This window comes from Protobothrops mucrosquamatus, unplaced genomic scaffold, assembly GCF_001527695.2.
Source record: "Protobothrops mucrosquamatus isolate PMUCROS unplaced genomic scaffold, P.Mucros_1.0 scaffold1041, whole genome shotgun sequence".
NCBI lineage: Eukaryota > Metazoa > Chordata > Lepidosauria > Squamata > Viperidae > Protobothrops > Protobothrops mucrosquamatus.
In genome coordinates, this window is record NW_015387273.1 from 284,111 (window position 1) to 311,833 (window position 27,723).

The window sequence follows — 27,723 nt, forward strand, 5'->3', positions numbered from 1 at the left end:
TGAAATTTGGAATAAATGTTATAATTGGCTAGAACAGAGAAAGAAAAAGACATAATTATTGATGTATATAAAATGTAAATAAGATGTAAAGAATATTTAAAATGTAAAGCACTGTTCTGTTAGAAGAAAAGATTTATGTTTATGTAGTTTTTGGTGTATGGTGTATGGTGAAAAATAAAAAAAAAATTGAAAAAAAAAAATTTCTCCAAGAGGGCCCATGGCACTGCATAAGCTTCCTTCTCCCAAGCAGCCCATCGCTGTTCAGTCTCAGTTAATTTTTTGGATGTGTAAGCGCAGGGCTGCAACTGACCCACCTGGTTTTTCTGAAGCAGTACTGCACCTACAGCTACATCACTAGCATCAGCTTGGATCATAAACTGTTTTTCTGGGTCCGGGTGCCTCAGCAGCGGCTTCACGGAAAAGTCTTTCGAATGCGGCTTGACATTCATCCATCTCTACCCCCTTGTGCGAAATGTGGTAGTCCAAATAGTCAATTTTGTTCTTATGAAATTTACACTTTGAAAGTTTGGCATATAGTTTGGCGGAGCAGAGTTTAAGACTGCTCTAACCAGACATTCCAGAGTCCATTTTAATGGCTGACTAGGCTTTGGCTTACTTTCTCCCTTAGTTTTCAACAGATTTGTAATGGGGAGTGCAATCTGTGTGAATGAGTGAATAAAATGTTTGTAAAAATTGGCAAATCCCATAAAACTTGCATGTAGGTGAGAACGTGAACCAGAAAGAACCCCAACTGTCAAACTTCATTCCCAGTGGAACCAACTTTGGCTCGTCTAGTGGAGTCCTATCTCTGGGCTGTTGTGGGGTCTGGGCTCTCTCGGGCGCTGCACGCTACTGCACTGCTGCAGTAGCTGCCGCGGTCTCCGTTGAGCCCATCGTCCTCCCTGCTATCTTGGTAACTGCGATTTCTCCTCCGTGCTCGACTTCCTCCTTTAATTCTTCCTCCATTTCTGGGCACCCCAGGAATTTAGCTTTTAGGTCCTTGAAAGCCTCCACCATGTACTGCATGGCTTGCTTCAGGATCCCTTCCGTCTGGTCTGACTCCTTGTCCATCATCGGAAAGCAGCTCTGTCTTTTTCTTCCAAGTCTTTTTCCGACCTCCATGAGTGAAGGTTACCTTTTGGGCCCTTTGTTCCCAGTCCTCCTTCCTGACACCGAGTGACCATCTCGGTTTCGTGGGGTCTTCCAGGGCAGCGGCTTTATCCAGCCAACCGGAGGTGCCTTCTTCGGTATTGGCCCTGGATAGCTGACTCACTCCAATCCTTGGTCTCGGCTTCTTTCATCTCGCTGCCATGCAGAGACATATGCACGGCCCCCCATAGTAGGGCAGATGCCTCTCTGGGTTGGGCACTATTGCAGACCTTGCTTTATGTAAGGATCTGCCTCAACTAGATTTCCCAAGGAAGCAGAACTTTCAAAAGGAAAGCATTGTTTCAAAAGGAACTTTCATTGAGAGTTAGTGATGGCAGGAAAGCAAAGCAAAGTCTGAGGATTTCGCATGCAAAAGGTTACATCAAAATGCCTATTCAGGTCTCCTCCCCCCTCCCCAGTGTCCAACTGTCCGTTTGAAATCCAGGCAATCCATAGGTACTAGGTTGTTTTGAGAACCTAGTGATTTAGCGCCCTTTCCAAGGTCTCTCTAGATTTTGTTTCCCAACAGTCCCAGGCTCTGTCGTCTGGAGATAAGACAGAGTTTTCAAGCCACATTCCTTTCACACGGAAGGAGGGCAAAGCAGAGCAAGGGAAATATATTCCCCCAACCAACCAACGCTCCTCCCAACATAATGGCAGGCCCTGAAAAAAGAATACATAGGCATAAGCAATAAACTGTAGGCAAATCTATTTGAGGGTTCCTGACAGACAGGATCTTAGGGAATATGCATGCAAGCACCTGTGTTTTAGACTCATGTCCATCCTGGCTTATGAAAACTTCCCGGGAGGTGACAGGTGGGTGGACTCTGGAGGTGATTAATGCTTCCCTACAGAAGGAGGTAGTGCACCAGAACTTTAAGGAGGCTGTGGTCTGCCCTCTTCTCAAGAAGCCATCTCGGATTCCACCCTGTTGGATAATTTCCAACCTGTCTCCAATCTTTCCTTTTTGGAGAAGGTTGTTGAGAAGGTTGTTGGAGAAGGTTGTTGAGAAGGTTGTTGTTGTGCGATAGCTCCAGAGGTTTCTGGATGAAACGGATTATCTAAACCCCTATCAGGATTCAGGCCTGGATATGGGACAGAAACAGCATTGGTTGCACTTTTTGATGATCTCTGGCAGGAATGGGATGGGGTACTGCATCCATCCTTGCTCAACTTGATCTCTTGGCGGCTTTCAATACCATCGAGCATGGTATTCTTCTGGAGTGGCTTCGGGGGTTGGGAGTTGGGGTCCCTGTGCTATCCTAGTTCACTTCCTCTGTGGCCGCTCTCAGTCGGTATTAATAGGAGGGTTTTGCAGGGCTCAGTATTCTCTCCGCTCCGATTCAACTTCTATGTGAAGCCATTGGGTGAGATCATCCGTCACCATGGACTGAGATATCATCAGTATGCTGATGATACTCAGCTGTATATCTCAGCCCATGATGAATTAAGCAATGCTGTGACCTCCCTCTCACAGTGCCTGGAGACTTTTAGGGGCTGGATGGGGAGCAATGGATTGAAACTGAACTCTGGCAAGACCGAGTGGCTCTGGGTTTGGGGTTCTTTGTCCCATGGAGAATTGCCACCTTTGGGGTGGCACTGCCCCAAACAGACCCTATGCATAATCTGGGGGTACTCCTGTACTTGTGACTCCTGCTCAAAGAGCAGGTGGCAGTCATGGCCAGGAGGGTTGCGCAACTGTAGATTCTGCACCAGTCACACCCTTTCCTGGACAAACAATCCCTACTCACAGTCACTCATGCCCTGGTCACCTCCTGTCTTGACTAATGCAACCTGATCTACATGGGGCTCACCCTGAAGAGCATCCAGAAGCTCTAGTTGGTGCAAAATGCAGCAGCTTGCATGGCTTTGTAAAGACCTCGGTGTGTACATTTATCACTTCTCCTGCGGGAACTGCATTGGTTGCTGATTTGCTTCTGGGTGCAATTCAAGCTGCTGGTTGTCACCTTTGAAGCCCTTCATGGCTTGGGATCAGGTTATCTGAGGGACTGTCTCTTGCCGGTCACATCTATCTGACCCACTAGAGCGGGGAGGCAAGAGATGTTGCGGATCCTGTCCCCTAAGGGGGACCCAGAAGAAGGACCTTCTCTCTGGTGGCCCCCTCTCTCTGGAACATCATCCTCCCAGAGATTAGACTGACCCCACTCTAATATTCTTTCAGAAGGCACTGAAGACATGGTTCTGCCAGCGGGCCTGGGGAACCCAGAGTGGGATGGAGCCCATTAAATGTCTAGTATGAATGTGTTGTTGTTGCTCTGTGTGTGTGTGTTATTATTTTTATTTCTTTTATATGGTGTTTTTATATTCATGTGAGCCGCCTTCAGTTGCCATGTGCGAGTAGGCGGCAGTATAAATTTTCTAAATAAAATAAAATAAAAAATAAATCCTTCATCCCAGACCCATCAAATGTGAATTTGAGAATGAGAATTTTGTTACAAAATTGAAAACTCTTTCAGTTCTACTACTGAAAATATGAAAATATTGGCAGAGGAATATTGTAGAGCAAAAAGACATTTCTGAGACATTTGCAGAAATAAATGTTGGATCTAGAGAATGAGATAAATAATGGGTAGGTTAGAAGAGAGGCTTGCAGAACGTTCTTAATAAAACCTTTTCAAAATTATTTTACCAATCAGATTGAGAAATTTTATTGAAAGGGATTTTTTAAATTTTTTAAATTTCAAAATGATAAAATGCTTTCATGCATACTGTATGTGCCCTGTATTAGGTTTGTGAAGAGCATTTTTGTGTGTCTTTTATTTGGGACAGATAATTGGAAGGTAGCCTAAAAGAGAATCATTTGCAACTGCTGCCTGAATGCAAATGGGGCACTTTGGAAAAAAGTACTAAATCAAAATATTTTCCTTGCCCAGTTTGAAAATAAAATAATGTCAGAATACAGCTTTTTTTTCAGGGAAGATGAAGCAACTAAATCAATTCTATTTTATGATGCAGTCATGCTAAGAAGTGTGTATAGATATTCTATTTTTTAAACAGTGAGAGAACATCCACAAATATGAATGACAGATTTAGAATACATTGATTGCAGTTTATATTTTATTATATTCATTCTGCTTTTACAAAAACTAGGCATGTCTCATGTAATGATTAATCTGTTATTAATAGAACATAACACAAGATCTGATGAATAGAATTGGAGAAATGACAGATAGATTACACTCAGTTAAATTTAGTGATCAGTTTGGTAATGTAGTTATGCATAAGTTTAGATGTTAACATTCCATTTTCTAATGTTTTTTGTCATGTTACAGGACCTGAGGTTGATGACGAAGCAACCCAAGAGGATTTGGAATATAAACTGAAGGGGTTTATTGACTTGACTTTGGATAAGAGGTAGGGAAGTTCTGAGAAGTACGCTTGAGTAACTCTCTCTAATTTGTGGGTTTGAAGTCATGATAAAGTCCCTAAGGACTTTACTGCTGATGTGCAAGTTTATGATTTTGTAGTTATTGACAAATATGTTTTATGCCATCATTTTTACCAGTAATTTTAATTATTAGTAGTGTTGTAAGTGTGCCTAGTTTAAATTTAGACTTCACAGTTTATTTACTGCTTTCCCCTTTATTGTTTGTTGTTATTTTTCTCTTTGAAGTTTTCTAATAAAACTTGGGATTTCACTTTGGACTTATAAGCAAGGAAAAGTGCTGTGGGCGCTTTACAAAAAAATGTCTTTTAAAAATGCCTTCAAAACTGGGACAATTTTGGGAATTTTGATGAGCATTTTCCAAATCTTAACATTGCAAATTTTAGTTTTAACTTACTAATAGACAATCCATGATCTTTTTGGTCATTTCAGAGATATGTCTTTACCATATTTCTCAATGGCAGAGTGTAAAGACCTGCCCCAGGTAGTCTCTTAGGAAAGCAAAACTCTTGACTCCATTGAGTTGAATCAAAAAAACTTTTACTAAATGGTTGTAGAAAAATTAGGCGGAATCTGAAGGTCCTGCGCAAAGCACAGACCAATTCTTCCGTTTCCCCAAACACAACCCTCTTGACCAGTCCACCAGCAGCAATGTGATGCTGCAAGGTTGTTTTGGGAACACTGAGATGCTGGGCAGATAAGAGGTCACTCTTAGGGCATGATGGCTTTGGAACCAGGCTGTGAAGGAGTCTACTCCGTCTCTGAAGACAATCCCCCCCCTAATTCCCAAGCAGTTACAGCAAAAGCGAAAACATGCAAAAATGGCAGCAAGCCTTCCTCCCTCCCCTTCAACAGAATGGCAGGACATCATGGTGGACCTGACATGCTTCCCTCCTGAATAATGCCATTAGTCCTGTAGAACAGAACAAAATAAATAGGGAGAGAAAAAGGTAAAGCGGGAAATTTCATTTGGGTTTATCAGAGTATTGATTGTGAAAGCACCTTAAAAGTCTAGGAGCCCTAACATGGCAGTGGTCCACCTACTCATTCTGAGCCTTTGGAAAATCCGTCCATGTCACTAAATATTGGAGGTTCCCCCTATGCTTGCATGAATCTAAAATCTCTTGGGCCTCAAACTGTTGTTCCTCCTTGACCATTAATTGCTCGGGAAGCAGTTCCTGGGCCTGAGGGGGTAGGTAATTGCAGGTTTTAATAAGCTGCAATGGAATACAGGATGGACCCGCCGAAAGGACTTGTGCAAATCCAGCTCTAGTCAAAGGATTGATGATATGTTTGATGGGGAAGGGTGCCACAAACCTGGGTACTAATTTCCTCGATGGTTGTAATGACTGTAGGTAACAAGTGGAGAGATAGACTCGATCACCAATACTGAATGGTTTGGGTTCCCCTCGCTTCTGATTGGCTTAGGTTTTGTAAGCCTCCCTTGCATCCGCCAGGGATTTTCTCACCACAGGCCATATATTCCATAATTGAGAGACCCACTTCTTTAACAAGGGTGCCGGAGAGTCATTTAGGGGTCGTTTGAGCATTGGATTAAACTCCTGTCCTGTAGCCACTCTGAAAGGGATGAATCCTGGGCAGCTATGCACAGAATTGTCGTATGCTGCTTCTCCGGCATGACGAGTGGAGAATCCACTAACAGGTTAGCTTCATCTTCTGCCCGGATAGACTAAGTCAGCCAAGTTGCCACGCCTCCCTCCCTGGAGCAGGACCCCAGTCTCGACTTAGTCTCTCACCCGAAAGGACACACAAACTTGGCTCTAGGACAGATCACTAGATCAGGTCGTATTTAACTTTTTCTTACCTTTTACCTAAGGCGGGGGGTGGGAAACGAGCAGGCGTTCATTTGCCGCAGTTTGCAGCTGATCGGAGCGGACTGCAGGGTTCTGTTCAAGCCCCAGCTGATCGTCGGAGGGGAAACAAAGAACTGGTCGCCATTTTTGGCACCGCGTGGCTTCAGAGCGGGAGGGAGGAATTTCCCCCCGAGTGGAAAGAAGCCATTCCTAGCCTCTGCGGTACAGCCGGACCGCTTGATATTGGCTCACCTCCCCCCAGCTATAGAGAGCGTTTTTCAGGCGGACGCCATTGCAAGCTTGCGGACGCCATTTTCAAGCTGCGAAATTCAAAATGACCGGCTAACCTGCTAGCCAGCTCGTTCAGATCCCAACAGGCTGGACATCAATTGCCGCCTGAGGCATAGCGCCGGTAAGCAGCAGCTGGTTCGGACCGGCACAAGATAGATGATTTCAACTTCTCTCTCCATTTGAATCAGGAACGGTATCAAGCCGGAGAGGTTCTGAATGGGGGGGAGGAAGGGGAAGCGCGTGTTGCCCCGCCTCAGCTACAAATCTTCCCAGTACAGGATAATACCATTCCCCCGTATCTGCTGAGTCACTCACAATCCGGCACAAGTTCAATTACCACGCCTTTGAATTAAAAAAAAAGGAGGAGGAGGAGGAAGTGAGAGAGAAGAGGAAGAGTCACGACAACCTGAGTTGTCTGCCCAACAATTGTGTGCGGGTCGTATCATTGATTTGATCTTGCCACTAACAGCAACACAACAGAGTGTTGGATTAAAAGAGCACAGAGGTGTGGCTGTACCACTTATTGGCCTTGCCACTTTGGACTGCTTCCAGTCATCACCAGGTTGCTCTGGTCTAAAACGACCTATCACCAGGCCTCTCACCTGAAGATTCCTCTCAGTTCCTACGCTGAGATATCTCTTGTGTCAATGGCAGACACCATTGCTGCTCAGGCAGCGCAGGACTCCTCCGTTAGTCCTCCTGGACGTAAGAGGCCAAGATCATCCAATCAGTTTATAATTCTCACTTTGTAGATAGCTCAAAATGTTGTTATTGTTTTTTTGTCACAGCTGTTCTCTGTTATTAAAACATTGAAGATCACCAAACCAAGTTATCTTTTCCTGGGCTTTGCCAGTTCCTATATTGGAGCAACTACTATTGTATATATTTTCATCCACCACTAGATGTCAGCACCAGATTGTTTTTCAATTTTCAAAATAAACAATTGCTTTTTTCTGTTTTCATGATTTAAAAAGAAAATCTTAACAAATTCCACCAATTTCAAACTTGTCCAGATTTAGGTCTTATATTCATTTCATTTCAATAGATTTCTGTCCCCCATAAAAAGTTTAATTTGCCGCTTCCGTCTGTAGGAGAGGGGGGCAAAAATCCCCCTCTTTCTCACTTTCGGAGGCTTTTTGCTTCTTGGGGTTTTGTTTTTTTTCCAGGAAATCAATTATCAAGTGGAAGAGAGAAAATCAATGTTCTTACCTAGTTCCAATCACGTTGTTTACAGTCAGCTTAAAATAGTACTTTTGGGTTTCGGCTGCTTGTAGCTCTGGAGTTAAGCTAGCCTTTCTCCTGCTGGTTTCTGGAGGGCTTTTCCTGGACCAACCGGATCGACCGCTGTCTCTCCACGGTCGGTGGGACTTCCCTCCTTCTTTGTCACCTCTCTGGAGCAACTTTAGGCCCATTTAGGGTCCCCAAACAAAAGAATCAGCCGTAGGGTGCGGAGCCCCATGATCCCTCAGCTACTTATGCTACTGCACAAAATTGGAAGCCCCCATTTGCATTTCTATTGGCTGTGATGAAAGTTGCCAGGATGCCCACTCCTATGGAACCATCTAGTTGGCTAAAAGCGATCAGGACTTTCAGCCTTCTCAACTGAATGCCCAGCCTTTCGACCAGTACTTGGCACCAGGCACCTGGTACAGCCTGGTTAATTAACTTTCAGGCTGGAAATGTAGCTCTATGGGGATTATTACTAGTGTGATTAGGCCACTTACCAGGGTATCATCATCGGAATTGGTGTCAGTTAGCTCCTGGCCATCAATCGGTGGGGTCAGAGTTCCCTCATTCTGTTTTGGTGACAGGATGAACTCAATGACCTTCAGCACTGTTTCCCTAGCCGGTGGTGGTGCCTTGGTGGCCGGAGAGACCAGAAGTGGTTTTCTTAGTAGAGTGGCCGGTCTTGCACTCTGCTGCCGGGTGCCATTCCTGACCTCATTTGAAGCAGGTAGTGGAGCATGGCTGCAGGTTTTGCAGTTTTGTCGTCTCTCTTCTCTGGGGTGATTTTTTTCCATGTCCGGGCCAGGCTATACTTGTTACTTGCCTGTTTGATTTCCACTTCCTCAGCCAGGATGTACCAATTGTGGAGGATTGCGGGGGCTCCCCTCGAGAAGCAGGCATTATACAAATCATTGTTCAATCCTTGAAACAGCTGATGAGGATGTCCTCCAGCCAGTCATTGAGTCAGCATGCCAGGTCATGGAATTTCTCCGTGTATTCCGCCACTGCTCTGTGGTCCTGATGCACGGTCTTAATGCAGTCCCTCGCTTTGCAGTTAGCTAAGAGGTCTTCAAACCGCTGATGAAGTGCTGTCATGAAGCGATTGAAGTTTCTCAGTTCATTTGCGTTGTGAAGCATCACCATCCAATGGGCCATAGCTCCTTCCAATGCCAGGGTGACACTCCTCACCTTGGTGCCTTCAGTGGGAATCTCTGGCCCATATTCTTGCATGTAAGTTAGTATATGAGCTAGGAAGAATCCCAGCTGCTGGGGATCTCCATCAAACTTCATGCCAAGGGGTGGGGTGTTCCAATGCTTTGCTTTTGCCTGGCCAGCCCCCACTGAAGCATTAGCCCTGGTGGCCCCCCTCAGTGCCACATCTGCAGCTGCGGTAACAGTGGATGGGGTCAATGAAGCTCCCACCATGGTGTCTAACACAAGCACTTGTCCCCCATCATCTTCCTTTTGGGTCTGTCAGACCTCGCTGGCAACAGCCGTGGCATGGGGCTCATTTGCCTTCAAGGTTTGGAAAGCATGGTCGGATGATCAGATTCTCCGCTTTCCTCCTCCCCGTCCTCAAGCTTTTCTAGCTCTGGCTACCACTTCTGTCAGCTCCCACGGCTGCCCTGGGTGAGGGGAACCCCTTGGTTCTTCCTTCCCAATCTTCCTTCTTTCCAACTCCAAGGGGACTGATTAGTCTCTTAGGTTCCCAACCTCCTCCTTCCTTTCAGAGATGCCCAGCCTGGAGGGAGATCAGGACGACGCTTCCCCCCAGCACTCAGCTTCCTCCTAATCACTGCCTAAGGCTGACATCGTGTGCATGGGCCCCATGGTAGGGCTATGTGCCTCTCCAGTTTGACTGAACTTGCAGATTCTGCCTAATGTAAGGACCTGCCCTAGCTGGTCCCTCAGGAAAGTGTAGCGGGGCTGTCTTAGAGTGTTTGCAGGAGCTTGGCTGGGAAGGGAGAGATTGGGACAGCTGCTGCTGGTTTTGGGTGTGGCAGGGGTGGATGAAGGGAAAGGATAGAAAAAGGGAAGGAAGGAAAGGGAAGGGGTGGCTGTTGGAGTTCGTCAGGTGAAGGTAAAGAGGGATTGGAGGTTTTAAGCTGACTCCTTCGTGTGGAGGAGGGGGAGAGAGAAAGAGAGAGAGAGGGAGTGGAATTTTATTGCTTTCCTTCGTAAGGAGGATATCTCAAACGGAGGCAAGAGAGTGTGTGGAAAGGAAGTGGCTAGGGCTGTTAGCCTGGGACTTTTAACAATAAAGATAAGGGGGAGGGCTTTGATGCCGAGACTTGACTTGAGAAGAAGCAATGGAAGAAGAGGAGAGACTGATCGTAGCTACTGTTGCTGTGGAGCCTGGAGGCTACCTGGACTGTGACTACTGCTGCTTGTACAAGTGTTAGACTTTGTGGGGGGAGTTGCCCTGGGGGGGGAGAGCCATTACTACAGCATGCTGACTGCTCTTTGTTTCTACTACTGCCTGGAGCCGGGGTTTTCCTCCACCCCACTTGATCTTGAACAGTCATTGAGGAACCATTAACTATTTCTGCTACAACAGCCTTGGCTGGTTGGATACCATCACAGCATCGACTATTGGGGCTGGGGGGCTGGTCATCTTTGTTCCTGGAAGCCCCTTCTTGATGACAAGAGCCTGCTACTTCCTAACTCTGCCTGAGCTCCGGTTAGAAGAGACACCTTACCAACCCCTAGAGAATACAGCAGCAGAGCTTGACGAAGGGGGGCGGGGCTGGGAGGGCCTGGGCTTTGGCGGCCTCTGAGGAGGTAACGCTACAAAAGCAAAATTCTTGACTTCATTGAGTTGAATCAAAAGAACTTTTACTGAGAGAAAGTGGTTGCAGACAAGTCAGGAAGAATCTGAAGGTCCTGTGCAAAGCACAAAACAATTCTTCCGTTTCCTCAAATCCAACCCCCCTGACCAGACCATCAGCAGCCAATGTGATGCCGCAAGATTATTTTGAGAATGCTGAGGTGCTGGGCAGATAACAGGTCACTCTTAGGGTATGACGACTTTGGAACAAAGCTGGAACTGCCTGGGAAGGAGTCTGCTTTGTCTCCGAAGATAATCCCCCTCCCTAATTCCTAAGCAGTTACAGCAAAAGTATGTAAAAATGCCAGCAAGGCATCCTCCCTCCCCTTCAACAGAATGGCAGGACACCATGGTGGACCTGGCATAGAGCTTCTAATGTTCTGGAAAATTTCTTTAAAAATTCAGATATATATTCAGAGATACATCTGTACTGAAAGTATCCCAGGCTGATCATAGGAAATGTTTTCTGATATTTTATATTATGTCATAAAATATTTTGTGATCATTTTATTTGCCAAATTTCAGTATCATGGAAATCATGTGTTCTATAAATTAGCCCCTTTCAAGTACTTTGGGTCAAAAATGCAGTGTTTCTCCTAGATAAAAGTTACAGACACAAGAGTTTTAGTAGTATATAGATAGATAATATGTCATTTATGGTAATGTGTTCCTTACAAATGTGCAGGAAATCTAAAAAAGGATTATGTAATTTTTATAACTGACATTTTACCATGAATTCCTGCATTTTGTCTCAAAAGTACAAAGACAAGACAGTCTGCTCTTGATGGTCTGAAAAGTGCTTTGACATCAAAAATGCTTTATGAGTTCATCCTGGAAAGGAGAATAACACTCACAGACAGTATTGAACGTTGTATCAAGAAAGGTAATGCCATTCTTTATCTTTCTGAAAAGTAATATTCTGTTAATGAAGTCCATTTTTTTCAGATGTATTTTATCATGATTTCTTACTGGTTTTCATTGTAGGCAAGGGTGATGAACAGCGTGCAGCTACAGGACTGGCTTGTCTGCTCTGCATACAGTTGGGGTCAGGAATTGAAAGTGAGGAAGTCTTTAAAACCCTTGCACCTGTCCTGAAAAAAATACTCTGTGATGTAACAGCAAGTACGCAATCTAGGCAAGCTGTAAGTATATAGATAAACTCATGACTGGAATATACTGGTGGAAGGATATAAACTACTCAAAAGAAACAGACCCAACAAAAAAGGAAGTGGAGTTGCATTATATATAAAAGATCACTACATCTTTACAGAAATATAGAAAACCAAGGACGAAAACCTAGAATCCATATGGGTCAATATAAAAGGAAAAAAGAATGACATTGCTATAGGTGTATATCAAAGGTCCCCAACCTTTTGGGCACCAGGGACCAGTTCTGTGGAGAGAGGTTTTTCCACGGACCAGGGAGGCGTGGTTTTGTGTGCTGCCTGCATCCCATAGATGTGGCTTTGCTTGTTTGCACGGACTGGTTGCTGGCATGCCACAGCCCGGTACTGTCCACAGACCAGAGGCTGGGGACCCCTAGCGTATACTACAGGCCACCCAACTAAGTAGAAGAAATAGATAAACTCTTTGCTAATCAATTAACAAATGTATGTAGGAAACATACCACAGTAGTTACGGGAGACTTTTAACAACCCTGATATCAACTGGGAAACAAACTCTGCAGCAAGTGGGAGATCGAACAGATTCCTAACAAACTTAGCTGACAATTTGTCATCCAAAAGATAGAGAGGGAACTAGAGGAAAAGCTATACTGGACCTAATTCTTATTAATAGAGAAGAAGTGATAGAAGGAGTTGAAATTGCCGGAATCTTGGGCAAGAGTGACCACATCATACTGGAATTCAATATAATACAAACACAAGCAATAGAATATAATCCAACCAGTGTCTTAAACTTTAAAAGAGCCGATTTTAAGAAACTCAGAGAGAGCCACAGAAAGACTGCATGGATGAAAATCATAAAGGGGAAAACAACTCAGGAAACGTGGGAAACTGAAAAATGCGATCATAAAAGCCCAGTCCAGCACAATACCACTGAAAAAGAAAAATTCAAGAAGAAACCAGCATGGTTACACAAAGTAAGTACAAAAAATGGAAAGTGGGACACATAACTAAGGCAGAATATCAGCAGATAGCCAGAACCTGCAAAGATGAAGTCAGGAAAGCAAAGGCTCGGAATGGAAAGACTTCCAACAAAAGTCAAAGATAATTTTAAAAGTTTCTTTCAACATATTAATAACAAGAAATAAGTCAAGGAAATAGTTGGTCCACTAAAGAGAGAAGATGCAACGAAGTAACAGGCAATAGAGAGAAAGCAGAATTGCTTGACTCATTCTTTGCATCAGTCTTCACACAAAAATAAACTATAGGCCAACCTACCAAAAACATAACTGTAAAAAACAGATTAGAAATAAAAATTACAATAAGCAAGAAAATGGTAAGAGAATACCTGTCTGATCTTGATGAATATACATCACCGGGACCTGATGGATTACACCCCAGAGTTCTGAAGGAGCTGGCAGACGTTATTTCAGAACCATTGTATCATATCTTTAAAAATTTTTGGAGCATTGGGGAACTACCAGAGGATTGGAAAAGAGCTGATGTTCCCATCTTCAAAAAAAGAGGGCGGGGAACCAGACCCAGGAAACTACAGATCATTCAGCCTAACATCAATACCTGGGAAGATAGTGGAAAAAATAATCAAAAAATAGATTTGTGAACATCTAGAAACAAATAAAGTTGTAACTAATAGCCAGCATGGATTTGTTAAAAACAGATCACGCCAAACCAATCTTATTTCATTCTTCGACAAAGTAACTAAATTAGTAGTCCAGCGAAATGCTGTGGACATAGTATATTTAGACTTTAGTAAGGCATTCGACAAAGTAGATCACAACCTACTTCTTGATAAGCTAGAAAAACATAGGATAGACAGCATCACCACCAGATGGATTTGTAACTGGCTGACAAACCGTATTCAACAAGTAGTCCTTAATAGTACTACATCTTCATGGAGGAAAGTAAGCAGTGGGGTACCATAAGGTTCCGTCCTAGGCCCAGTACTCTTCAATATCTTCATAGATGACTTAGATGAGGGAATAGAAGGGGAACTCATCAAATTTGCAGATGACACTAAGGTGGCAGGAAAAGTCAACACCCCAGAAGACAAGCTCAGAATCCCAAAAGATCTTGACAGACTTGAACAATGGGCCCTATCCAACAAAGTGATATTTAATGTGGAGAAAAGCTAGGTTTTACACCTGGGCAGGAAAAACCAAAGGTACAAGTACAGATTTAAGTGAAACCTGGCTCAAAAACAGTAACTGAGAGGGACCTTGGAGTCCTAGTGGACAATCACTTGAACATGAGCCAGCAGTGTGTGGCAGCAGCCAAAAAAGCTAATACAATCCTTGGTTATATAAACAGAGGCATAGAATCAAAATCACGTAAAGTATTAGTATTGCTTTATAAAACCTTAGTAAGGCCAGATCTGGAATACTGCATCCAGTTTGGATCACTACATTACAAAAAAGATGTAGAGATTTTGGAGAAAGTGCAAGGAAGAGCAACTACGATGATTAAAGGCCTGGAGACTAAAACATATGAAGAACAGTTGCAGGATTTGGGAATGGCCAGTCTAGAGAAAAGAATGACTAGGGGGGACATGATAGCAGTATTCCAGTATTTGAGAGGCTGCCTCAAGGTGGAGGGGGTCAATTTATTTTCCAAAAAAACAAAAGGCAAGACAAGACACAGTGGATGGAAACTAATCAAGGAGAAAAGCAACCTGGAAGAAACTTCCTAACAGTGAGGACAATTAACCAGTGAAACAGCTTGCCTTCAGACGTTATGGGCGCTTCATCACTTGAGGTTTTTAAGAAGAAACTGGAAAGCCACTTGTCTGAAATGATATAGGGCCTCCTGCTTGAGTAGGGAGCTGGACTAGAAGACCTCCCAAGGTCCCTTCTAGCTCTATTCTGATTGAAATTATTCCCGTAATTAGACTTGGCCTAATACTATGTTTCCCTGAAAATAAGACCCGGTCTTATACATACATACATACATACATACATACATACATACATACATACATACATACATACATACATACATACATACATACATACAGCCTCCAAAAGAGGCATTACGTCTTATTTTCAGGGAATGTCTTTTTTTTTTCATTGCCTCACGGCAGCGGAACCAACAGCCTCATTCAGCAGGAGCTCACCTGGCCACCACCAGCCCACTTCTTTGGCTGCTTGCCGCTGCTCGTGCACGTTGCCCCCAGCCTCCTGTTTTGCCAGCAGAGGCCTTCAGGAAAAGGCCTCTGCCGGTGAAACAGGCTGGGGGGACGATGCATGGATCAACCCAGAGCTCTGTTCTGGACTGCAGAGGCCTTTCCTGAAGGCCTCTGCTGGTGAAACGGGGGCTGGGGGCGACATATGCAAGCGGCAAGCGGCTGCAGAAGTGGGTTGGCGGCGGCTAAGCAGGTACCTGCTGGATGGGGATGCTGGTGCTGCCATCGTGAGGTGAGGCAAGTGTTGGGGTGTGGGAGGCCTGGCTGCAGTGATCCTGAGGTAAGCGGGTGCAGAGTGCATGGTGCAGCTATGCCCCCCCCAACTTGATTTTTACTTGTGGACCTCACCCTACCTTGTGCAACCAGACATTGGGACGGAGTGGGCGGGGTCTTAATAGGGCTTATTTTGGGGGTAAGGCTTACATTAGGTGCACACATAAAAATCAAGCTAAGGCTTATTTTCGGGGTAGGTCTTATTTTCAGGGAAACATGGTAGCATTCTTAGTCTGTTGCATTTCATGTTGCTAGTTTCTTAAAACACTAGTTTAGCAGTGCTTGATAGGAAGTGTACAGATAATGTTGCTGTTCTAGAACTGAAAAAATTGTTTCAATTTTTTTTATTACATAATCCAATTTTAAGCCAAATAAAACTAGATCAGCTATGATAGATTCATGGATATTGATCACTGTTATGAAAGTACCAGAAAAATCAACATGAGTTTTAATTTTCTTTTTCAGTCTGCTACATGCTTAGGAGTCTGTTGCTTTATTAATACTGATGATATCACGGTAAGAAATTTTTTGTTAAGTATTATTATTTAGTGTTCAGTTAAATGTTTGCATAATAGTTTGTTTGTTTTTTTAGGAATTATATTTGACTATGGAATGCTTGGAAAGTATCTTCACAAAATCCTATCAGAAAGAGAGAAATCAAAATGGTATTTCCAGCAGTCAGAACACAGGTCTTTATATAAGCGCTCTTGTGGCATGGACCCTTCTGTTAACTATCTGCCCAATGAATGAAGTGAAGAAAAAGTTTGAAATGTATGTACTGTGTTCCCTGGCAATCATCTTTGAAGTGAGACCTGTGCTGAATCATTCTAATTGTAGGTTAAGGGAGCAGCCTTATCTAAAGCCCTATTGGTTAATGTGAAAAAGGAAGAAGGGTGCCATTTTTCTCCGTTTTCCTTATTTTAATATTTTTCCAGCTTTGGTTGCAATTGTTATGCCAATGGGGTATGTTTTGGGGAAATCAGAAGATTTAGTATTACACAGATTGTGATATATGAATGGAATGTCCTCTTTTGATCTCCATCAATGCAGGGATTCTGGTATGCAAGAAAAAAGGAAAGCAGAAATTCTAGTTTGAAAGACTTTCTCTGTACTCCTGGAAGCAAATCAGAATATCTGAAGGTCCTTGGAATTTAATTCTGTGGACCGTAGCACTATATCTTAGATCTGCTTTATCATGTTCAATATATTTATTGTAAGTACTTTTGATTTTCCTAGGTATTTGCACACATTTCCTAGCCTGCTGTCCTGTGACGATGTAAATATGAGGATTGTTGCTGGGGAAACATTGGCTGTTTTATTTGAACTTGCAAGAGAATCTGATGAGGTATATCCAAAGAAATAGAAGGCAGAAAGTTGGGAGAGATAGTAAATATTTAGAATGGTGCTTTTATAATATTACTGCTTTGTTCAGATGGGAAAATGAAAGGTGTGGTAAATCTACAACTTCTCAGGTGGTATTGAATTATAATATTGCAATATTGGTATGGAGGAATTTTGAGAAATCTTCTACAACGTTTGGAGAGTTACAGGTTTCTCCATCTGCATATACAGTATGGTCACTCTAAATAAAAGCATATTAATCCTACCCATGTAGATTATCCAGCTCAAATTCAGCATATGAATAGCTTGTTTGGTAGTAATCAGTGATACATAAATTATTAGAATCCTATTATAATGATTTGCAGTCCATCTTAATTACAATCTCTTAAATGTATTAAATGCATGCACTGTTTAGTACTAACAGTAAACAGAGTCATAAACTTTTGAAAGTTTTGTGTCCTTTAAATTATATAGATTTAGACTTCAATAATTTGTTTAATTAGTTTTAAGTATGCCTTTATTAATATATTTACTGTTTTCTTTAACAGTGCTGAAGAATAGTCTCAGCTTATTCAAAAGCCTATCTTGGGAAGGTAGCTAGAAAAACTTTTGGCAACAAAGGATAAGAGAAAAAGAATAAAGGAGTCAAGAAAGCCATTGTGTTGCACATTTTTTAAATATTACTCTGATTTATGCAATTGAAACCTGCAGTTTCAGGTTGAGCTATAGAATAGAATAGAGCTGGAAGGGACCTTGGAGGTCTTCTAGTCCAGCTCCCAGCTCAAGAAGGAGAACCTATACCATTTCAGACAAGTGACCGTCTAGTCTCTTCTTAAAAACCTCCAGTGATGGAGCACCCACGATTTCTGAAGGCAAGCTGTTCCACTGGTTAATTGTCCTCACTGTTAGGAACTTTCTCCTTAATTCCAGGTTGCTTCTCTCTTTGATCAGTTTCCAACCATTGTTTCTTGTCCTGCCCTCTGATGCTTTGGAGAATAGTTTGATGCTCTCTTCTTTGTAGCAGCCCTTCAGATACTGGAATACTGCTATCATGTCACCCGTTTCTTCTTTTCTTTATGGCAATTTAATTTTGAAAGGAAAAATAATGAACATGCAAAGCTTTAATCATGTATGGTAATATCTGACTTTAGTTAATGGAAATTGATCTTAATATTTTCTTATATGGTTGTCATTGTTCTTGCTCAAATAACAAGTCTTCCTTTGCATACTTAGTTTAAATAATACCCAGCATACAGCTGTAAATTTTCCCTGTTAATCATAACTAAAGTGAGAGGGGAAATTTACACATAACATGGGATAAATGACAAGTGAAGGTGAATGAGATGAGATGGAACAGAAGGGAGCAAATACTTGGCACTGAATAATTGATATCCATGATGCAGGAAGTAAAAGGTGTGGAATAAATGGCTGTTTCAGAAGCAATAAATTTAGTATCTGTTTAACCAGAGTTCATGAATTAGCTTTCTAATACAAATGCCATTCATTTGAAAGCATTTATATTAGCGCAATGGACTGTAGACTATGATTAGCTTATACTAACGTGTAAATTTAGACCACCTCTCCTAAAGTCCTAAAGTTTGAAAATGGGTGGAATTAAAACATTTACAGAAATCGCATTCTGCTTAGAGAATTCAAGGAAACTCTGCATTGCTAGCAATCCTTTCAATATTGTGATACAGTGATCTTAAATAATGATAACCTGTTGTGTTGTAGCTTAATTATTTTAAACAATAAAGCATATGATTCTGACATAATGTGCAAGTTCACTGCTTGGTCTTTGAAACTTGAGCACACTTCATTAAGATGCAACAAACAACTTCTGTATTTCTGTAGGATTTTTTTTATGAGGATTTGGAACTTCTAAAACAGAAATTGAAGGCTCTGGCTACAGATGGAAATAAGCATCGTGCTAAAGTAGACAAAAGGAAACAGCGATCTGTCTTCAGGGATGTCTTACGAGCTATAGAGGTAAATGAAAACAAAAAATAAATTTTATTCACTTTACCTCTTGAAAATAATTAAGTAATTTTAAGACCTGATTTCTTTATACACTTGCATGCAAAGATTTTAGATTCTCTGCTCAAATTCTGTTTCAATTAATCCCTAAACAAATAGAAGCAGAGAGAATCCCTACATGGTGCTAAGTTAAATACAACATATTTCTGTAAATCTCAATGCATATTTATCCTTCATATAAACATAGGAAAAAAGTAAATATTGCCAGTACATAAGTTTGGATTTATTTCATTTAATACTCCATAATATCTCCTTTGTTTTCCAGAGATTCTTGTAGCCAACTAAGCATATTCCTGCTTTTGGAATGTTTTTAACTTCCTTGCAAAACTATCTTGAGATTTCATATATTTGCAGAAGGTCAGGAGGGTGGGAGCCAACCTCACTCTGGAGGGCAAGATGTTTCAAATGACAGGAGCAAAGGCAGAGAAGGCTTTTCTCCTAGATCCCGCCAGCTGGAATACTGGGCCCAGAGCATGCCTCCTTTCCCGGCATGGCATAGGCCAGTGGTGGCGAACCTATGGCACGGGTGCCAGAGGCGGCACTCGGAGCCCTCTCTGTGGGTACACGTGCCATTGCCCCAGCCTTGCCTCCCCTGCGACCCCCTCACCAGCAGGCCCCCTGGAGGAGAGTCGCCCCCGAGCGTGGCCCACGCAGAGCAGTGCAGCCAAGGACATGGCAGCCAGACAGAGTAGACAAGACTCTGCCCTCACGCCCCATCGTGCACAGTTGATGTTGCGGGGTGCGGGCAGAGGGCGTGGCTGCCAAGGCGCTGCTGGGCGATCTGCGGCGGGCCCTGGAGGCGGTGAGTGTCCCTGCGGGCAGGAGGGGTGAGGGAGTGGGAGCGAGCAGGGGGTGGAGCAGGGGCAGTTTTGGGGCACTTGGTCTCTAAAAGGTTCGTCATCACTGGCATAGGCCAATCCCAGTGGGATGAGATGGTCCCTCAAGTAACCTGGACCTATGGCATGAAGGGCTTTAAAGGTGATAACCAACACCTTGAATTGCACCTAGTTGAATTTATGGGTACTATTTTAAAGATACAATAAATTGGGAGCAGTCTTAGTAGTGAGTTTTCCTGGACTTGATATCAATGGTTCTATGGAACTTGTGTTTCTTAACAGTTCTATTTGCTAGCTAGAAGCATTTAGGGCTCTTTTAATGGTTTACTCTGCTCAGGAAGAATGAAGCTTCTGTTCATTGCCTATTTTTTGCATGCTATTATATGAGGCTTTACAGAGCCAAGATATGCATTTTGTAACATGTCCTATTTTCATTTCACATTACTGATAGCATCCATCCATATTTGTTTAATGCTAAGTAGTTGTATTATGTAGGAAACAAAAACCTGTACTGCACTGTGTTTTTTGCAAGAGGTGATACTTAACAGCGCACTGTTTTCAACAGCGCAAAAACAAAAACTTTTCAAGTCTTGGATTCTTGTTTTAAGCACTGAACTTTAAAATATCTGTAGTATTAAACTTTTTGGAGTAAGTTTTAATTTAAAATGTGACAATACTGATGTTTAGGATGAACAAGAAGAGTGCAAGATTTTCAGCAATATTTAGAAAGTTTTGAGTATTTCTGTATTCTGCTGGGGAAATACCTGTTGTAACCCAAAATATTAGAAAGATGTTCAAGGAAGGATAGCATAGAACAGGGGTCTTCAAACTTGGCCCTTTTATGACTTGTGGACTTCAACTCCCAGAATTCCTCAGCCAGTGTGCCTAGCTGAGGAATTCTGGGAGTTGAAGTCCACAAGTCATAAAAGGGCCAAGTTTGAAGACCCCTGGTATAGAATTTAAAAACAATAAATTTGATACAGGTGTTTTTTTCTTTAACAGGAACATGACTTTCCCACAGAGACAGTCAAGTTTGGACCAGAGCGTATGTACATTGACTGTTGGGTTAAAAAACAAACATACGATACTTTCAAGGAAATTTTAGGATCAGGAATGCAGTATCATTTACAGGTATACATTGAAATAAAACTATTTTGGCACCTTCTTGAGTCTATTCTGTAAATAGCACAATGAAAAATTACCAAACCAGTTTTTAAATTAGATAATATATGTCTGCATAATAAGGGAAGAAAAAAATGTAGGGAATAGATACACTAAATTTTTAGCAATAGAAAAGGATACGCTATAATTACTTTGCGAATTCTGCACATTAAAAGGAAATTATTTAAAACCTTGATCAAACATTTGTACAATTGTAATAACTACCTAATTTATGCAGTCCAATGAGCTTCTCCGGAATATCTTTGAACTTGGTCCACCACTGATGCTTGATGAGGCAACTCTTAAGACCATGAAGATAACCCATTTTGAAAGGGTAAGTTTGTAAGGACCCATCTCAGCTAACCACCCAAGAAAGCAGAACTGATTGTATTAATGCTTAATACTGTTTATTTAAAATACTTAACATGGCTGCCCATCTCATGTCACTGATTAAATCAATGCCAACTTAATACAACAACAACAAAGTTTAAATGCTAGAATGCGTAACATTTGGTAAAATGTCAGATTACAGTATACATTTTGGATGATTCAAAGTCTGGTATTGCTGTCTCATAAATTCATTTTGAATGTAGTTGCAGTGGTTAGTACTTGGATTTGAAATAATTAAGAAATTCAGGGTGTAGACTATATAGGAATTGCCAAGGTTCTGGCTAAGGATTTTAATGCATTTCATTCCGATTTCTAATGCAAAACTATATTGGATATAGGATACCGGCATTAAAGAATGGAAAACCAGCTCTGGCAATATGGTAGGGAAAAGATAATTAAAAGTAAAATTTTCCCTCCCCTCTCTGACAGGTCAGGTCACATTGTTCAATTAATCCTTAGGCAGTTGTTATGAGAAGAACGTGTTTTTTTAAAAAACAAATTTTATTCGTTTTTTAATTCTTAAGACAAAATGCTCGAGACACACCGTGGTGCTGGGGTAATCAAAAATCCACAGACAAAACATATATAGATAACTCAATCAATACATCAAATATTCCCTCTCTATTTCCCTCAAATAGCTTAATATATTTAAAATAGTCCATTTCTAACTTAAATTTCTATTAATCCTAAACCTGTTTTAGAGCTTTATGAAATTACAATACCATAATCAAATTTAACTTTAAATAAACACATTATCAGTTCAGGTATCCCGTCCAGATATATTCTAATTCCTTAATTTTATCATAGGTCTTATTTATTTCTTCCACTAATATCTCCTAATTAAAATAAAATATTGATCTATCCTATGCATATCTAATCCATCAATCAATCAGTTTCTTTAAGCTGACAGAGTGATATCAACCTTAAATCATTTAAGTACATTAGACAAGATTCTAATTTCATCCAATTAATTATCATAGCTAATTATGATAATTAATTGCATGAAACCTGCCAAGCAGGTTTCCATAAGAGAGCTTCCATTTCAACCGATAGATCTCTCTTTGTTGCTTGTAATATCATTTGAGACAGTGAAACGCCTCCTAATCTCTGCATTGGACCTCTATTTCTCTTATCCTTGAAGCCTCGCTGCCTAAAAGGTTCAAATCTCAATCTTTGCTTTTTCTGATCCTCAAAGATATAAATGAAATGCTTGTAAGGTGAAATAAGCTCTTCTGTATTCTCAATGAAGTCATCTTTTAGTATATTTTGGTTTGTAGAATAGTCAAATGTAGTCTGAGAGTCAATTTTAAGGTTTGGAGAAGAGTTTCTAGCTATTAATTCTGTGGTAATCTCTTTCATTGTAACAAATTCCTCTTTAGTCTCCCTTAGTTCCTCTTCTGGTATGTTTTGGTTTGTAGAATAGTCAGATGTAGTCTGAAAATCAGTTTGAGAGTTTGGGGTAGAGTTAGCTCTTAATTCTGTAGTAATCCCTTTCATTGTGGCACATATTTCTTCAGTAGCCTCATAGATCTTTTCCAATATAAGTTTGCAATTTAAGTGAGAGTAAAATTTCTCCATTTTAAAAGTGATTGAAGAAAATCCTTTCTTTTTTCTTTTTAGTGAAAGCTGTAGTTGAGCAATGTCCACCCCCTGAGTTCCCACAGCTGCATCAGCTTATCTTTTCTCTTCCCAGAGTAGTTTGAAGGTCAGGCTCTTCTCTCCAAACAATAATCCACAGTTGCAATATTAACTTTTCACCACTAGATGTCCTCAATAAATAAAAAATCTTTTCCAGACACCATTTTTTTCTCCTTTTTTCTATCTTTTAAAGGAAAAAGTAGAGAAAGAAATAATCTTCCAATATAAAATAATAATACAATTCAAAGAAACATTTTTTTCTGTATCCCAAAATGAATAAAAATAAAATGTAGTCTTTAAAATTTTTTGTTCTTTCTTCCCATGCATACAAAAGCTGCTTTTTCCAGACGGGGAAATAATTCTAGCCAAGCTTTTACAGGCAATAAAAAAAACCAAATAGGGTAAAGAGAGGGGCGAAGAGGGTCTCACCCGGATCATCCGCGGTGGGTCTGATACGCTTAGGTATAATTGTGACTTCGGCTGGTGCAACAGGGTGATCGGCCAAGACGATCTTTGCTCCGTCGGCCCTAAGGAGATAGCTGGCACCACGGAAGAAGCTGCCGCCCTCCCGCAGTCACCAGCAAGCCTCCTCCTCGGTGGTCGCCTCTCCAGGGCAACTTTCGACCCGCTAAGGCAGTGGTTCTCAACCTTCCTAATGCCGCGACCCTTTAATACAGTTCCTCATGTTGTGGTGACCCCCAACCCCCCATCCAGCTGGCCGGGGGGTATCAAAAACTTGACCAAAAAAAGAGAGGAAAAAAATTGGAAAGTATAGGTAGTCCTCGACTTACAACAATTCGCTTAGTGACTGTTTGAAGTTACAACAGCACTGAAAAAGCAAATTATGATCATTTTTCACACTTATGATTGTTGCAGCATCCCCAGGGTCAAGTGATTTACATTTGGATGCTTGACAACTGATTCATACTTATGAAGTTCACAGTGTCCCAGGGTCACGTGATCAATGGCCAGGGGGCGTGGCCAGCTGATCACTCAGGTTGCAGAGTGCCTGTGGGGGGGAATCTGTAGGTCTCTGGGATGGGACTGGGGTGGGTGCCTGCCTTCCCTCCCTTCTCTCCCCTTGTCCCTTCCTTCCTTTTTTTCTTCCTTTCCTTCACCTCCCTTAGTCTCTTCCTCCTTCCCTCCCTCTTTCCCATTGTCCCTTCCTTCTTTCCTTCCTTTTCTTTTTTTTTTTTTTTTTTTAATTTTTAAAAAATTTTTATTGACAAAACAATTAAAACAAAAAGGGACATGACATGACGTTCCAGTATACATAATCCTAGTAATTCGTTCCTTATCATATTTAAAATTCTAAATATACATCTCTCTACATATTAACACATACTTTTATATACCACAAATTTAAACTTTAACTCAAAACCCGACCAGTTCTTCTTGACTCATACCAACAGTAAAATTTGTCCCAGATTCCAAAATAATCTGTTTCCGTCTTGTCCTTTAATTCCATAGTTAGCCTGTCCATGTCCGCACATGATAAATTTTTTTGTAGAATCTCTTCTTCAGTAGGAATTTCTTTGTTTTTCCTTCCTTTTCTTCACCTCCTTCTTAGTCTCTTCCTCCTTCCCTCCCTTTCCCATTGTCCCTTCCTTCTTTCCTTCCTTTCCTTCACCACGCTTAGTCTCTTCCTCCTTCCCTCCCTCTTTCCCATTGTCCCTTCCTTCTTTTCTTCCTTTCCTTTACCTCCCTTAGTCTCTTCCTCCTTCCCTCCCTTTCCCATTGTCCCTTCCTTCTTTCCTTCCTTTTCTTCACCTCCTTCTTAGTCTCTTCCTCCTTCCCTCCCTCTCTCCCATTGTACCATCCTTCTTTCCTTCACCTCCCTTAGTCTCTTCCTCCTTCCCTCCCTCTTTCCCATTGTCCCTTCCTTCCTTCTTTCCTTCCTTTCCTTCACTTCCTTCTTAGTCTCTTCCTCCNCCTCCTTCTTAGTCTCTTCCTCCTTCCCTCCCTCTCCCATTGTCCCTTCCTTCCTTCTTTCCTTCCTTTCCTTCTCCTCCCTTAGTTTCTTCCTCCTTCCCTCCCTCTCTCCTATTGTCCCTTCCTTCCTTTCCTTCCTTTCCTTCACCTCCTTCTTAGTCTCTTCCTCCTTCCCTCCCTCTCTCCCATTGCCCCTTCCTTCTTTCCTTCCCCTCCCTTAGTCTCTTCCTCCTTCCCTCCCTCTCTCCCCTTGTCCCTCCCTCCCTCCCTTCCTTCCTTCCTTCCTTCCTTCCTTCCTTCCTTCCCTTTGTCCCTTCCTTCCCTCCCTTCCATTGTTCCTTCCTTCCTTCCCTCTCTCATTGTCCCTTACTTCCCTCCCTCTTCATCCTTTCCTTCCTCCCCCCCTCCGTGCCCAGGAAGGGACAAGGGGAGGGGGATAGGCTGCCAGCGTGGCTGGGGGCTTTGCTGCCAGTAAACCTGCCTGTGCACAGGCAGAGACAGAGGAGAGCTCCGCCCAGCTCACTTGCTCAGCTTCGCCCGAAGACATGCCGCTTGCTAAGTTAGCAGAAGCTCCAGGTTCAGCGCCGGGCTACAGCTGATTCGCGCTTCTGCTAAATTAGCAAGCGGCTTGTTTTCTAGCAGGAGCCAAGGAGAGCAGCTATAGCTGATCTGCGCTTCTGGGCTGCTCTGCAGAAGCGCGGATCAGCTGTAGAGGCTCGCCCCGATCCTGGACAAGAGGGAAGGAAGGAAGGATGGAAGGGACAAGGGGAAAGAGGGAGGGAAGGAGGGTCAAAGAGGGAGGCGAAGGAAAGGAAGAGACAATGGGAGAGGGAGGGAAGGAGGAAGAGATCAAGAGGGAGGGAAGGAAAGGAAGTTCCAGCCAGCAGAGGGTTGGCAGCCTGGCTGCCGAGGAACAGAAGAGCGTAAAGCCAAGGAGAAGAAGGTGGCGGTTTCCTCCCAAAGGGGGCTCCTTTTCTCCACCCCTTCCCTGGGTTTGTGGGGAATTTCTCGTCACCAACGCTGACAGGTGCTCCTTCGAACCCGCTGCGAGCTTTCTCGCCCCTTTGCTTCCCCCCCCCCGCTTTCGTGAGGATTGTGGCGCCCTTGGGAAGTCGATCGTGCTTTGAAGCTTAGGAGAGGAGGAGGAGTCCCTTCCTCCTTCCCTCCCTCTCTCCCTGTCAAGCCCCGGCGGGGTCGACATGAACGGGCAGAGGAGGAGTCGAGGACGGGCGGGGTGGCAAAGGAGACAAGCGCAAGTTCAGGGGTCGCCAGCTGACGGGCGCAGGAGTTGGGTGCTGCGGTGGCCTCCCCTTCGCTGACCTGCGTGCACGAGAAGAAGCCAATCCGGTTGCTGCACAATGAGTCTCTGGGGAGGGTGGGGCCTTGCTCTGCATCTGCGCTCTTCATGCACCCCCTGCAGGGCACATTTGGTAGAGTTCGTGCAGACTGCCGCCAAGCAGCATATTTTCCACAAACAAGTGAGGTGGAGCGGAGGGGGGGAGGGAGAGAAGGCGGTTGACAAGCCCTGCCTAAGACCATCGGAAATATGTGTTTTCTGATGGTCTTAGGCGACCCCTGTGAAAGGCTCGTGCGACCCCCAAAAGGGTCGCGACCCACAGGTTGAGAACCGCTGCGCTAAGGGGTCTACCGGTGAAGAAAACCCATCCGGAATGGAGACGAGTTCCCAGACGCGACCGGCGTCGCTGCATACCGGAACCAGAAGTCACAAGAATGTTTGTTTGCCACAACATTCCTCCGGTGACCTTGGTTCCCATCCGGATAGAATCCACCTGTGCATTCCAAACCTTCTCCTTCCCCCTTGCAAATGTAGGCAAGCTAGAAGCAGCATGGCAGTTCTAATGCAAGCACTCTTATAGCTTGACATGCTGACCCCCTTACAGACTTGGGAAAACCTGGAAAACAATGAATAGACATCATTAATAGTTAACCTTCTCTTGAGAGGGCCCCGGCTTCTGGGGGTACTTAGTATGGAATTGCTTCTCTAAGCCAGGACTTTTCAACCTTTTCACCGATTGTATCACTTTTAGGATATGGCAATATTCAAGTACCACCTAGCAAGATGTCAAAAACTTGATGACAAAAAAATAAAACAAAAAAAACCTGTTCAAAGTTGCAATTGCACTGAAATGACTTATGGCCATTTTTCACACTTATGACCATTGCAGCATGCCAAGGGTCATGTGATTTATATTTGGATGCTTGGCAACTGATTCATATTTATGATGGTCACAGTGTCCCAGGGTCATGTGATCCCCTTTTGCAAGTCTAAAATTTGCTTGACTTCATAGTGGTGTCTTTCCCCCCCGTCCCCAGTATTGGATCAGGGGCTGCCTCCTCCACTGGTCTCACCGTAGAGCCTCTAAACAGTTTCAGTAGACTGCAGTGGAATACTGGATATACTTTCCCCAGTATTTTAGACAGTTTGAGCTCTACTGTTGCCGGGTTTATGACTTTCACAATAGGAAAGAGGCCTATGTACTTCGGACCTAACTTTTTGCAACTTTTTGTCTCAACTTGAGGTATTTAGTGGATAGATACATTTTATCTCCTACATGGAATGATCCTTGGAGAGCTCGTCTTTGTCTGCCTGTTTTGTCTGGCTCTTTGCTGCTTTGGCTAAACCTTTTTTCTCATCGTTCCAAACCTGTTGGAACGAATCTACCCATTCAGTTAAAGTGCCTGAGGAGGGAGGTTCCTGAGGGCATTCTGGTATGGGCATGAACTCTACCCCTGTGGCTAAGTTAAAGGGGGTGAAACCGGTGCTACTGTGCACCGCATTGTTGTACGCCACTTCTGCAAATGGCAGGAGCTCTGCCCAATTAGTTTGCTGATAGTTGACATTTTTTAATTTTTTTTTAATTTAACTTTAACTTATATGCCGCCCTTCTCCCCCATGGGACTCAGGGCGGCTCACAGCATATTAAAAACAATACAAAACATTTCCCTATAAAAGCCAATTAAAAACCAAATATTTGTAGCTGTGTCTTGTTTAAAATCATTAAAATTGTCCCTATTTAAAAATTCACCCTAGGTCAGTCCCGCTTGCTGAAAAAGCCA

The 27,723-nt window shown here is 42.8% G+C and overlaps 1 protein-coding gene across 1 annotated transcript in view; it reads left to right on the forward strand.

Annotated features, from left to right (window-relative positions):
- The window catches only part of IFRD1 (interferon related developmental regulator 1), a 97,354-nt gene that overhangs the window by 49,159 nt on the left and 20,472 nt on the right, over positions 1-27,723 (forward strand). The window contains exons 3-11 of the mRNA XM_015820013.1: positions 4,443-4,524; positions 11,473-11,597; positions 11,699-11,856; positions 15,776-15,826; positions 15,903-16,081; positions 16,547-16,655; positions 18,506-18,640; positions 20,527-20,655; positions 20,924-21,019. Of these exons, the coding sequence (XP_015675499.1) occupies positions 4,443-4,524; positions 11,473-11,597; positions 11,699-11,856; positions 15,776-15,826; positions 15,903-16,081; positions 16,547-16,655; positions 18,506-18,640; positions 20,527-20,655; positions 20,924-21,019 (1,064 nt within the window). The remainder of the gene's footprint in view (positions 1-4,442; positions 4,525-11,472; positions 11,598-11,698; positions 11,857-15,775; positions 15,827-15,902; positions 16,082-16,546; positions 16,656-18,505; positions 18,641-20,526; positions 20,656-20,923; positions 21,020-27,723) is intronic.